The 11,899-nt window shown below is 36.5% G+C and overlaps 3 protein-coding genes across 4 annotated transcripts; 1 reads left to right on the forward strand and 2 right to left on the reverse strand.

Annotated features, from left to right (window-relative positions):
- Positions 1 to 3,753: 3,753 nt before the first annotated feature.
- On the forward strand, positions 3,754 to 7,195 carry LOC116432465 (mitochondrial potassium channel ATP-binding subunit). Of its 2 annotated transcripts, XM_031989441.2 has the most exons (10): positions 3,754 to 4,067; positions 4,196 to 4,514; positions 4,591 to 4,758; positions 4,835 to 5,248; positions 5,377 to 5,688; positions 5,786 to 6,009; positions 6,090 to 6,264; positions 6,360 to 6,538; positions 6,612 to 6,759; positions 6,831 to 7,195. In XM_031989441.2, the coding sequence occupies exons 1-10, from the start codon at positions 4,009 to 4,011 to the stop codon at positions 6,909 to 6,911; spliced, it is 2,079 nt and encodes a 692-aa protein (XP_031845301.1). In that variant the 5' UTR covers positions 3,754 to 4,008; the 3' UTR covers positions 6,912 to 7,195. The 2 variants fall into 2 exon arrangements, with proteins under 2 accessions (XP_031845301.1, XP_076221790.1); XM_076365675.1 differs by lacking the exon at positions 3,754 to 4,067 and having other exon boundaries at positions 4,366 to 4,514; positions 4,591 to 4,741.
- Position 7,196: 1 nt separating this feature from the next.
- On the reverse strand, positions 7,197 to 9,709 carry LOC116432462 (uncharacterized). Its single transcript, XM_031989426.2, has 2 exons — positions 9,280 to 9,709; positions 7,197 to 9,149 (listed from the first exon to the last, which is right to left on the reverse strand). Exons 1-2 carry the CDS (start codon positions 9,355 to 9,357, stop codon positions 7,197 to 7,199), a joined length of 2,031 nt encoding a protein of 676 aa, XP_031845286.1. The 5' UTR covers positions 9,358 to 9,709.
- A 137-nt stretch (positions 9,710 to 9,846) lies between these two features.
- Positions 9,847 to 11,223, reverse strand: bisc (TM2 domain-containing protein 1 biscotti). The gene is made up of 3 exons (XM_031989455.2): positions 10,860 to 11,223; positions 10,543 to 10,624; positions 9,847 to 10,395 (listed from the first exon to the last, which is right to left on the reverse strand). Exons 1-3 carry the CDS (start codon positions 11,059 to 11,061, stop codon positions 10,119 to 10,121), a joined length of 561 nt encoding a protein of 186 aa, XP_031845315.1. The 5' UTR covers positions 11,062 to 11,223; the 3' UTR covers positions 9,847 to 10,118.
- Between the last annotated feature and the right edge of the window lie 676 nt (positions 11,224 to 11,899).

Here is an 11,899-nt window from a genome sequence, read left to right on the forward strand (position 1 = left end):
CGTCAGCGGCGTTCTCCCTTTCACCGTGCTTGGTCCACGCCAGCGTGGTCCATCATCCTCTGGTTACTCTTTCCAGGCAAGCTTCTCCGGCAAGCTTGAACCTCCACCCTCGACTCCCTCACGCCACCTACCGTCCTCCTTCATCCAGCCCCCACCCCTCTACGCCGCCGCGGGATCCGTGAACCTCCGGCAACCCTCCTCTTTCTGTGGCACTGTTCCGTTCGTTACGTCCCCACTCGTCCCCTACTAGTTTCGTGCGTCTATTTATCCACCTAGCGGTATGATATTACACCCCGGGGCACACTTCGGCATACCCCCACGCGGCTAGTCGGCGGGTAGCTCCGTCTAAGCGTCCCCCACCGTCCCGCGTGCCGCGCGGCAGGCCACGCCCAATCGCAGCCACCGGCGAACACCTACCCTCTGCCAGCCACCAGTCCATTGGCCCGGGCTGACTTTGCGTCATCGCCACCCAGCGGCGTCCGCTCTCCTCTCGCACTCGCGTGCTCCGAGGGCTAGGTGTGTGCTCGGCGTCGTGTGCCGGCGGCGGCCGCGCGCGCGACTCGACTCCGCCACTGACTCCGGTCGCGACTCGACTCCTCTGTGTCAGGCTGATTGCGGGGCCGAGGGACAGAGAGGAACGGCTGTCGGGAAAAGATGCGGAAAGGAAGAAGGAACAAGCCGGAACGATGAGGAGAGGATGGAAGGGGGGTGGCGGAGAACGAGCCGGGGGTGGGAACGGCGAAAAAAGAGAAAGGAAACAAAGGGAAGTTGAAGTTGGAGAGAGAATCGGTGGGATGGCGCGGCCAGGGGGCGGAGGGTGGCTGGCTACCGGCGAAGAGGGTGTTGAAAGTTAGGAGGCTTCATTTGGACCATTCTTTTACCGGCGTATCACCGGGTACACTGTCGTAGTTATTACGCTTATACTGGAATTTCTCTTTCTTTTTAATCTTCCCGCGCGTCCGCCTTCTCTTTCGTGTGTTCCTTCGCGAAGAATTCCGCAGTTTTCTTTTTCTTTCTATGCCACTGACTATGTAACACGCGTTATTGTCCCATTCCAGCCCTCCGCGTTGCTCCGCGCCAAAAACTCGCCGCGGTTTTACACGGTTAAAGGGACACCGGGCGTCGTTGACGCTCGCCGATGAACGAGGACCGTGTGCACACGGGGCACGAGTGTCTTCGGGGAATCTGGGTTAAGAGGCTGACCTCGAGGCTCGATGGCCTTTGTCGAAGAAACAGTTTTAACGCGCGCCGCCTCTGCCCGCGCGATCCGTTGCGCGTGCAGAATAAACGATGGAGTCTCTTTGCCAACCCCTTCCCGGCTTTTTTCTCTGTTTTTCGGGGCTTCTGGAACTGGTACGATCGATCCTGGTCGAGGACTTCCCGCGTTAGCGCCTCCGACTGGGGGGCGTTGATCGATGGGGCTGACTTCTGCTGGAAGTTTATGAACCGTACTCTAATTAGATCCATTGATTCTGTGATAAAGATTAAGATTGATTATGTTCCGTAGGATCGGTTTAGTAGTCAGGTGAGACTTGTAGCGGAGATTTCTGGATCAATTTAAGAAATATTACTAGGATCACTGGAAGACAATTTATTATTGATACTAAATCCTTGAAATATAGTTACATTTACAGTGAGAATTAAGTTTAACTGCTTCGTCGTATATTATTAATATTTCAATTATATCCTCTATCGGTTAAGCATATTGACTACTTCAGAGTCGAAGTGAAAGCTAGATGAAGCAGTACGTCGAAAAACAGCGAGACATTTGAAAAGCTCCTTTCGAATGCTTGAAGAATGCTTGTTTACGGGGAGAGACAGTCTCGAGACGCGTATTACGGGTCGTTTTGAAGCACGAAGGATTGAACGCTCGGCGAAATCAAAAGCGTGCTTAAAACGCGAGCCCCCGGTCGTAACGAGCCACTCGCAGACTTATCTCGGTAAAACACACGGATTTTTCTTGCGGGTAATAACTGGCCGCTGTTGTTCTCCTACGTTACTTAGGAACACGGAGCTTTGATCAGGGCTGGTAATGCATCGGCCGCGCACGAGAAAGCTCTAAAAAATTGCTACTCGTTGCGTAGAAGAGGAGATTTTAGGGTGTACCGTTGAGCCTTGAAAGGCCTAATCGTCCCGGCAGCCTCTTTGTACGCAAAGTTAATAACGTGTATTTATGCGTTTGCCACGTTTAATTGCCTGTGCGGCTATTACACCCGGCCTGAAACGCTCGCCCCCGCCTTGAATACACGAGGGAGGGTAGTATTAAGTACTCGCTTAAGTGCTCCGCGAGTCTGGCAATGACACGAGACCTTGGTGTTGTACACCGCCATTCTATGATCGCAGCCGCGCTCGCTTCGATGCTCGAACATTTTACAATTGTAATCGCGTCGGTGAATGCGCTTCGATTGACTAGCAATCGTTCTCGTCAATTTAACCCCGGACGTATCGCAGACACACTTTCTTCTGGTTTATTTTGACATACTACGGTTTAACTAGATCTCTTATTTATGCCATTTCTATCTGAACAATGAACCTCTGAAACTCTTGTTTTTATCTATTCATGATACGTTTAAATGAACTGTAATTAACAGTTAGGTAATCCATTATTAGTAAACACACTTGCAGAAAACTATTAGATTCTAGGGACTTAGTCGAGTAGAATAGATAATGTGTTAATTTATGTACTTTGAGAGGTTAAATTGCGACTACTTCTATTTCGAAACGTGTTCTGCACAAATTTTTAAACGAACCGTGATGAACATTGATAAACATCGTCGAACAACAAGTGTTTCCGAACTTCGTGACAATGGCTAAGGGTTGGGGCCTTCAGGAGCAGCGACGTCAAGTGGTACAGGTGTAATGCACAGTTCGCCGCGACTCTTTGCGCGTGAAGGTAATATGTCTTTTGTTAATTACTGAAATCTTGGAATATTCTGAATCTCTTTGGATCTCTCTGGCTAGCAGTGATCTCTTTTTCTACTACATCTTAGTAGCGACTAATGCTGACCATTATTGATCAGCATTGACTACCACTCACTCTTATTGACCAATGCTGATTAATGCTAATCAACGTTGACTTCTGTCTGCGTTGTCTTTCATGGTTAACCTTTTAGCTACGGCGGGCCTAGCCCGATTTGAGACTAACAGAATTTTCCACTGTGCAAATACCTTAAATTAGACTAGAATGTGCACAGCTATCGATGACAGAGAAAGAATTGTGCCGCTATAATGGCGTACAGTAGCTAAATGGTTAAAAATACTTCTCTAATCTTTCCAGCTTATGAACTAACTATAATAACAATTAGTGAATAATATTTTTGTTCCTTCGGACACCCTTTACTGTACTTATATTCACGATGCACGCTGTTTCCCTCTTTCTTTCTTTAATAGTATCATTTTTTTTATGTTCTTAGTGCCAGAGGCTTCTGCTCTTATCTATCTCTCGCAAATTAAAGATTTTTATCATTATTCTTCCTCTTTTTTTTCTTTTTTTTTAACAATTGCTCGGTATATGTGGATTGAAAAGATAAATGTTATTTTCCTTGTTTAAATTAACGTGGTTCATATATTCATTGCCAGCTAGTTATATTTAACATTTTTAGTAGCTATGTTAATACAAAAGATGTAATTTTTATTAATAAGCTTAAATTCGTTAATTGTCGGTAATGTTGGACACAATATTAAAATGGTATTATGGTTCTGAGGGGAACCCCCGAGGTCACTACAAAAATTTCCACAGTACGACATCTGTTCTTATGTATCCTACGTCTGTGGCCGTGATTTAAACATGGCGCTGCCCTTGATGCAATATTATTAGTTAACCTTGTATATTTTCTATTCATATAAGTCTTATTACACGATAACAATGTTCCTAATATCTTATAAAACTTAGATTATGCAAGGTGGCTTTCCAAAATGATTCCGTTGTGTTAATTGTACAGTAGGAAATAATTGAAATACAAGTGTGACTGTGCAGGTTCAACTATCAGGAAATATTAATTTATTAAAATGTCGATGCTACGGACAGTGTTATTTAAGCCGTATTTGAATTCTACACAAAGTTCAAGGTACAAATTATACTTAATAATGTTATGTTTCATTTATAATTCTCATTATGTATGAGATTAAAGTTGTTAATGACATTGTGGTTTTAAATGTCAATTTCACAGAAATGTAATTAAATTTGTTGTTGTAGGTGTTCTTTGCTGACATTTGTATTAAGACAAAGATGCAAGTCACTGAATGTATTAAGAAGAAAATTTCATTCTAACATTAAAGAATGCATAAGTGACAATAGTACAAAATTGAAAACTATTCCATGTATATTAAAGTTTGGCTTTGGCGCTTTAGGTGTAGTAGCAACATGTGTAATAAAATCAAATAGCTCAATTGTAGAATGTAAAGGAATTAAACCAAGACATCTTGAAAATAATAATCCAGAAGTAGAATTTAAATGGAAAAGATTTTTATATTACCTGCATCCATATCTATGGCAATTATTAATAGCATTGACAGTAAGTGTTTAAGTTTAGTATAAATACATATTTATATATAAATATTAAATTTATTTAATGTTATTTATAATGTTAGAGTGCATTGGCTGTAGCTATATTAAACATTTGGATACCGCAGTGTGTGGGTAGTGTAATAAATGTATTAACAAAAATCTGTCAAAACAATGAAGTTGGATCTGAGAAGAATATGCTTTTGCAACTTACGGAGCCTGCCTTTGCATTGGCACGTATGTATATTGCACAAGTACGTAGCTATTAAGTTAATTGTAATATACATTTATTCTTTTTATTTATCAAATAATTTATATACTTGCTCTTAGGCCTTTTTTACATTTGCATATATTTATACTCTTTCTCATGTGGGTGAAAGGCTGGCAATGAAATTGCGACAAGATTTATTTAAATCAATTATTATGCAAGATAAAACCTTCTTTGATAAGAACCGTAGTGGTGAAATAGTAAGTCGGTTGACCAATGATATTCAGGACTTTAAAAGTGCTTTTAAAATATGCATATCTCAAGGACTAAGAAGTTCAGCGCAAATTGCTGGCTGTGTTGTTTCTATAATAATGATTTCATCAGATCTTACTGTTGCAATGGTGATTTCTATGTCTACTATAATCTTTATTGGTACACTATTTGGGAAAAATTTACGAAAATTATCAGCAGAAGCTCAGAGTCAGGCTTCTAAGTCTACAGCTGTTTGTGAAGAAGCTATACAAAATATTAAAACGGTATTACATTATATAATATAATAAATAAATACATAATATTAATTAATAAATTAATAAATTTTTGCTGTAAAACTATGTATCCTTTCTTGTTGAATCCTTGTTAATTCTTCTTTAAATCTTTCGAACAGGTGAAAGCTTTTGCAGCAGAGGATAAAGAAGTAGAGATGTTCTCAAAAGAGGTTGAACAGGGAACTATATTATTTGAAAAATTAGGATTTGGAATTGGTTTGTTTCAAGGAGGATCAAATCTCTTCCTTAATGGTATTTTACTTTGCACCTTGTATTTTGGTGGTCATTTAATGTCAACTGGTCAACTGACTCCAGGAGATTTAATGGCATTTTTAATGGCTACTCAGACAATACAAAGGTCTCTATCACAATTATCATTATTATTTGGAACCTATATCAGAGGTATTAGTGCTGGTGCTAGAGTTTTTGAGGTATGCATATAAAATAAAAATATATTGAGTATACTAAAGTAACAAGTATATCTTAACATTGCTTCAAATTATTTCCCTCTGCTTTATACTATATCAGTATTTGGACATGCCTCCTTCACCAATGATGGTAACTGGGGAAATAATTACAGACCAATCTCTTGCTGGAAATATAATTTTTAAGAATGTGAAATTTAGCTATCCCACCAGACCAGAACATGTCATTTTAAATAATTTTGACTTAAACATTCCTGCTGGGAAAACAGTAGCTATCGTTGGTTCTAGCGGTAATGGTAAATCAACAATAGCCGCGTTACTAGAAAGGTTATCTATAGATTTCACATGTAAAAAAAAAGTAATTTCAAAAGACTTTATTTACTAAATATGAAATAATATTTTTTTAGATTCTATGATGTCGAAGAGGGATCTATTACAATTGATGGTAAAGACCTGAGATCGCTGAATGCTGGTTACCTGCGAGGTAACGTTTTAGGGTATATAGATCAAGAGCCGATTTTATTTGCTACAAGTGTTATGGAAAATATAAGATACGGAAAACAAGATGCTACAGACGAAGATGTAATTGTTTTTAATAGTAAATTGTTTTTAACATTTATACAAGTTACGTTTCATATAAAATTTCTTGTCGAATATTTCGGTTATTTGAATTTAAGGTCGTTGAAGCTGCAAAGGAAGCAAATGCTCATGAATTCATCATGAAATTTCCGAATAAGTATGAAACTCAGGTGGGTGAAAGAGGAGCGCAACTCTCCGGTGGACAAAAACAACGAATTGCTATTGCTAGAGCTTTGCTGAAACAGCCATCTATACTAATATTAGATGAAGCTACGAGGTAAGAAACTATTTCTTCTATTTTATGTTTGAACTCATTGTGATTTTACATAATTCTATGCAATTTTCTTTAGTGCGTTAGATTATGAAAGTGAGAGAATTGTTCAAAAAGCATTAGAAAATGCTACAAAGGGAAGGACAGTTGTAGTAATTGCTCATAGGTTGAGTACAGTAAAAGCTGCTGATATTATAGTCGTATTACAAAAAGGAGTTATTGTGGAGGTACATAATAAACAAAGAGATTGCTTAATTATTTCCAATAAAATATTTATTACTATAATGTATACTTACAGATGGGTACTCATGCAGAATTATTAAAGAAGGCGGGTATATACTACAATTTAGTAAATGAACAGGATAGAGAAAGTACATGACTCTAGTATAATTTTGACCTATAGTACAATGACCGGTATTATCAGTATTTAAATCAGATAACTTTCATTGTATAGCAACAGAATATTTATATCTAAACAAAAATTTGGGAATTAATACTGGACTACTGAACTAATAAATAGACATATATTTATTATATTTTTAAATAAATATAACATTAATTTTTATCCTTACATCTATGATCGTTTTATGTATATATAACTTTGACAAATATTTTAACTTAATACTCAAACTTAAATTTATATAAATAAATATCTATTTTGGATTTATGTACGAGCTGTAGAAATTCCCCTCAGAATATTTCTTATACGATGCTCGAATCTGTCCGTGATATTTAATACAGCTGACGCTAGAGGTAATGCAATATGTGATAATATTCTTCTTCTAGAATTTACGTTTTGGGATACAGTTACATTTTGTTTCTCTGCATCAGTTTCAGTTTTTAAAAATGATTCACGCTTTTTTATATCTGCAAGTAAAGACCGTAATATTTCTTCACATGGTTGTTTGTTTATATTGTTTAGTGTACTGTTATTATTTAGTGTTGCTAAAATTGATTCCAATGACGACACGGCACTTAAGGTTGATGTGAAATTTTGCAAGATCTCCTTCATATCGCTAGGAGTATCAATTAGCTCATCATCGTAGGTCACATTTTTTGGAGTCACTGTAGTAAAATAATTCGCTGCATCAGTACTAGATGAGAATGCACTTTTATCAACGATCGTGGTATCAGGTATTGTTGCATCTAATAACGCAGAAGACGTAGAATTTTCTTTTGATTTATTACTTTCGATACTTTTTGTTAGTATGCTATCAGTTTGTAGTAAATCTTTATGTGTGCTGATAGAAATACTTGGGTCAGTGGTTGTAGTAGGTAATTTATGAACAAACAAATCATCTAATGCAAAAAAGTTGGAAGTTGTAGTTTCTCCGTTATACTGAGGAGACACAGATAACTTAATAGACGAAATTGTGGAAGTAAAGTCAGTCGAACTGAATTCGGTAGTTGAATGTTCAGTAAATTTTTTTATTTGATCTGACGTTTCTGGTTTAGTACTAGAATTTATTAATGATTCATTTATATTAATTTCTGTAGTCATACTCATATCGTTCGAAGTCGCAAACGGATCAATAGTTTGCGAATAACTTGTAGGATTCATAGTACTTGTTATCACTGCATCAGTTTGGTTATTTAAGTTTAACTCTATTTCAGTAGAAGTTTGCAATGGTGCTGCACTTGTTGTTTCTGTAGATGAAGTAAATGCTTCAGATTCATCTATACTACTTGTAGAGTATAAAGTACTTGTTATGAAATCTTCAGTAGTTGTTTCTGAAGTAGAAGTTTGAAACGATGGATAAGTAGTTTCCGTTTGAAAAGACAAATTTAATTCTTCTGAAGTTGTAGAAGCAATAGGATCAATAGTACTTAAAGAATATGTTGTATCCAAAATATTTTCTGTTGAATTTAAGGTATCAAAACTGTTGGATTCATCAGTAGCAATACTCTCATAATTATTTGTTGCTACAGTTGTATCTTCTTTTGTAAATTGCGGAGGGTTTGAACTGTAACCAGTGGTTGAAGTTTCATTTAATATGTTAATATTTCTGGAGTCATTTTCTTTTCGTGATAGAATTCTTCCTTTCTCTGTGTCAGATTCACATGGCACTGAAGAGCTGTTTAAATTTGTGTTATTGCATTTGGCATAAAAGCTACATATTTGCATTTCTGCATCGTAGATCATAGTATTTGGACATTTGAAAATGAATTGGATCAAACGACCATCCTTAATTTCGCAAGTGTAAAATAAAGCACAATCTTCCGGTACCAGAAATGATCCAGATTTTTCGCATGTAGGCAGTTTCATAGAATCAAATATTTTTCTTTCTGAATAAATTCCTTTAGTGGCTTGCTCCTGGTGATTGGAGATACATTTTTGTAAATCATAGCTAAATTGCTGATCTTCTCCACATTGAGCCAATATTGCTTTATTATTTTTGCAAATATAATAATGTTTGGGATTGCTGCAGTGGGGCTTCAACACATTTACACCACATGATTTTGCCTTATCTATATAAAGTAATGTACCACCTCCAGCTATATTTAAGCAATGCTCTTGTTCTTCATCAAAGTATTGGTTACTATTACAAGTTGATGGGACAGAGACTTTCTCATATTCCTGGTTGTGAACATTGCCTATACTGCTGTCATCAGAATCCTGCAGGAAAGGAAACTTTCATTTATAAAAATATAGATTTTAAAGTATAAACGATTTTCTTTAAATAATTAAAGACTATTTAGTTTGAAAGTTGCTGGTGATGTGTTAGAAAAATTAAGCTAATACTTACATATGGACTCTGTACTGGTTGACTAACACTGATAGTTATGATTTGCAAAATGGATAAAAGCGGAGTATAATTCTTCATACTCAGTTTATGTTAATTGATTCGTAAGCAGACTGATCAGGTTTCGTTCTGACTTGCTGGTCAGCATACACACTTGTTCGCTGTTCACCAAAGTTTTATGACTCTCGTGACCGCACGTTCAAGCACTTTTATATCAAAGACGTGCTCGATAATAATTACGCGTGATAAATCCAAGTGTTCAGATTAACGTCATTTCGTGTGATTTTCAACAACGAAAGAATGCGAACAACCGAATCCACTAATTATTTCATGGAAGAGTGTATTCTCATCAGTGAGCCAAAGCTTTTGCGTTGATATTTTAATTAAGACGCGTATGTAATCAAACGCGGCAAAATGAGTCGGCAAGCACGTTCTATGATTTAGTAAAAAAAAAAATATACTTTCAAGGGCAATCCAGATTTTACGATAATGCATGCTAATGAAGAATACAAGATAACATAAAAAAAACTCATAGGAAAATGGAATAGGTAGAAATGAAGAGCTTAGAAATAAAAACAAATATTTATTATACGACTATAGTGGCAATAGATATAATAAGTCAGTAACAAATCTGTATATACAATGTTTCGTTGAATTACATATCTACAAGGTGATTTGTTTTGTTTGCTCATTAAAATAGCATACACAGCAATTTGTTTCCAGGTATTTTGAAATAGGACTCAATTCTAGGATTGCATATCGTTGCTCGCGATAAAAGCAGGGACTGTACAACTTTTCTTTTCTTTTTTAATAACCATCATTTATCAACTGTTAGAACTCTTTCAGCAATCATACTGTGGCACACGGAACGTAAAGTTATTACTTGTTATGATATGAATCCCTGCACCATAATATGGCATCACATAGTGCGAACCATCTGCAGGTCCTACAACCTGTGTTGCTATAAGTATAACATCAGCAAATTGGCCAAGGAAGAGGAATCCTAAAGTACTCAGCTTAAGTAGACCCAGTGCTGGGTACCCTAGGTAAAATCTGTCTGCTCCAAACATGCCAAGAAATATAGAGAGTAACAATGATGTTTCAAATGAATATCCATTTCTGCAAAAAAGAATATTATACTGTTTCACATAAAAGTGTCTCTCACAGTCACAAGGAAACGGTAAACAACAAGGTACTACAATAACTTCAATCATGCCAATTGGTCATTAATGTTTCTCAAACATCGATGCAATAGTATATACTTACGTCCATTTACAAGGAATGTCCTTCTTGAACGTGTTATTTTTTGTTTCTGTACAAATGAGGCCATCCGCAGCCAGACACAACACTGATAAAAAACATAACACGTACATAAGTATTTTGTTACGTTCTGTACTACAAGATATATTACAAATTCAAAATCGATTCGAATGAAACAATGATTCTGTTGGTAAATAAATATAAGAAATAAAATATAGGATTAGCAATTTTCAGGAATTTGATGTGTTTAGGTTGTACAGGTTATGTTAATCTATTCCTTGATTTTGAGGGAAACAGCAAATTCACAAAAATAGTCGTTTTACCCTTGGCTTTATTTTCCTTGGTACAACCCTTTGGTTGTTGCGTGTCCAGATCTATGAAATCATAATCGGGATGAGGACAGATGTACTGTCCCATTCGTAGGTTACTGCAGTCAATCTCGTACGTGTTATCTGCACCATTGCCCAACGGTATCGCGAGAATAAGTAGAAGTAATCCGCTAAGGAATCGCATCAGATGAAACATGCCGTTTCATTTTACAATAATTACTGCGATCACCACACTGTCACTTGATTCACCGTTTCCAGTAGGACCACGATATCCTGTGCATGTTTGTTGTATTTTGAACGCACTGCCATTAAAATCGCTACCTCCTGGCGCCAACTACTAGGAAGATCTACGAACTACACTTCATTTTCACTTCCTCATTTTTCCATCAGCCTTGGAATTCAATTATGTAATTAATATATATACTTCATCCTCTTTACATAATACGATTTCAGTTGATGTATTAAATAATAAATAACATCCGAATGAACTATAAGAAGGGTAACACTTTGTCATTGCGTTATTATAAACAGCAAAGTTTGATCATCACTATTCACCACTTTGCTGTGCAACATGAAATAAATGAACATGTCAATATATTGATGTGATTTATTTAATTATTATTTACTTATGATATGTTTCTCAAGTGTAATTGGTATAACAGATTGTCATTAATAATCTACTGAAGAAAGGTGAAAAATTCTAGACATATTCTATGCATATATTTGCTACATAATATAATTGATACCAGAAGAATAATAAGTCATTTGAATTCAAAGGAATCCAGTAATATTTATGTATGTTAAACTCTGTTTAAAATGTTCACGAGTCTGAGACGTTATTATAAAGCAAGGGGTTAATAAATATTGATAGAGAACTGTAAATTTATGATGTTATATATTCTCTAGTCCATTACGTTGATTTATGTGTGTAATAGTTATCGTATAATATATGATTTTCAAGCGTTACACCCTGTAGAATAGACTTATTAGTTGTGTTTGTACGCCGAGATAAACAAAAGAAGACGGTTCCGATA

Source organism: Nomia melanderi, chromosome 3, assembly GCF_051020985.1.
Source record: "Nomia melanderi isolate GNS246 chromosome 3, iyNomMela1, whole genome shotgun sequence".
Classification (NCBI taxonomy): domain Eukaryota; kingdom Metazoa; phylum Arthropoda; class Insecta; order Hymenoptera; family Halictidae; genus Nomia; species Nomia melanderi.

Bases quoted from the DNA above. Each gene is read 5' to 3' on its own strand.
- LOC116432465 (XM_031989441.2), top strand. From the start codon at position 4,009: ATGTCGATGCTACGGACAGTGTTATTTAAGCCGTATTTGAATTCTACA. The intron at 4,515-4,590 runs GTAAGTGTTTAA...TTATAATGTTAG, and splicing joins AATTATTAATAGCATTGACA to AGTGCATTGGCTGTAGCTAT. The intron at 5,249-5,376 runs GTATTACATTAT...TCTTTCGAACAG, and splicing joins CTATACAAAATATTAAAACG to GTGAAAGCTTTTGCAGCAGA.
- LOC116432462 (XM_031989426.2), bottom strand. From the start codon at position 9,357: ATGAAGAATTATACTCCGCTTTTATCCATTTTGCAAATCATAACTATC. The intron at 9,150-9,279 runs GTAAGTATTAGC...CCTTTCCTGCAG, and splicing joins AACCAGTACAGAGTCCATAT to GATTCTGATGACAGCAGTAT.
- bisc (XM_031989455.2), bottom strand. From the start codon at position 11,061: ATGTTTCATCTGATGCGATTCCTTAGCGGATTACTTCTACTTATTCTC. The intron at 10,625-10,859 runs GTAAAACGACTA...GTTTTTTATCAG, and splicing joins CAAGGAAAATAAAGCCAAGG to TGTTGTGTCTGGCTGCGGAT. The intron at 10,396-10,542 runs GTAAGTATATAC...TCTTTTTTGCAG, and splicing joins GACATTCCTTGTAAATGGAC to AAATGGATATTCATTTGAAA.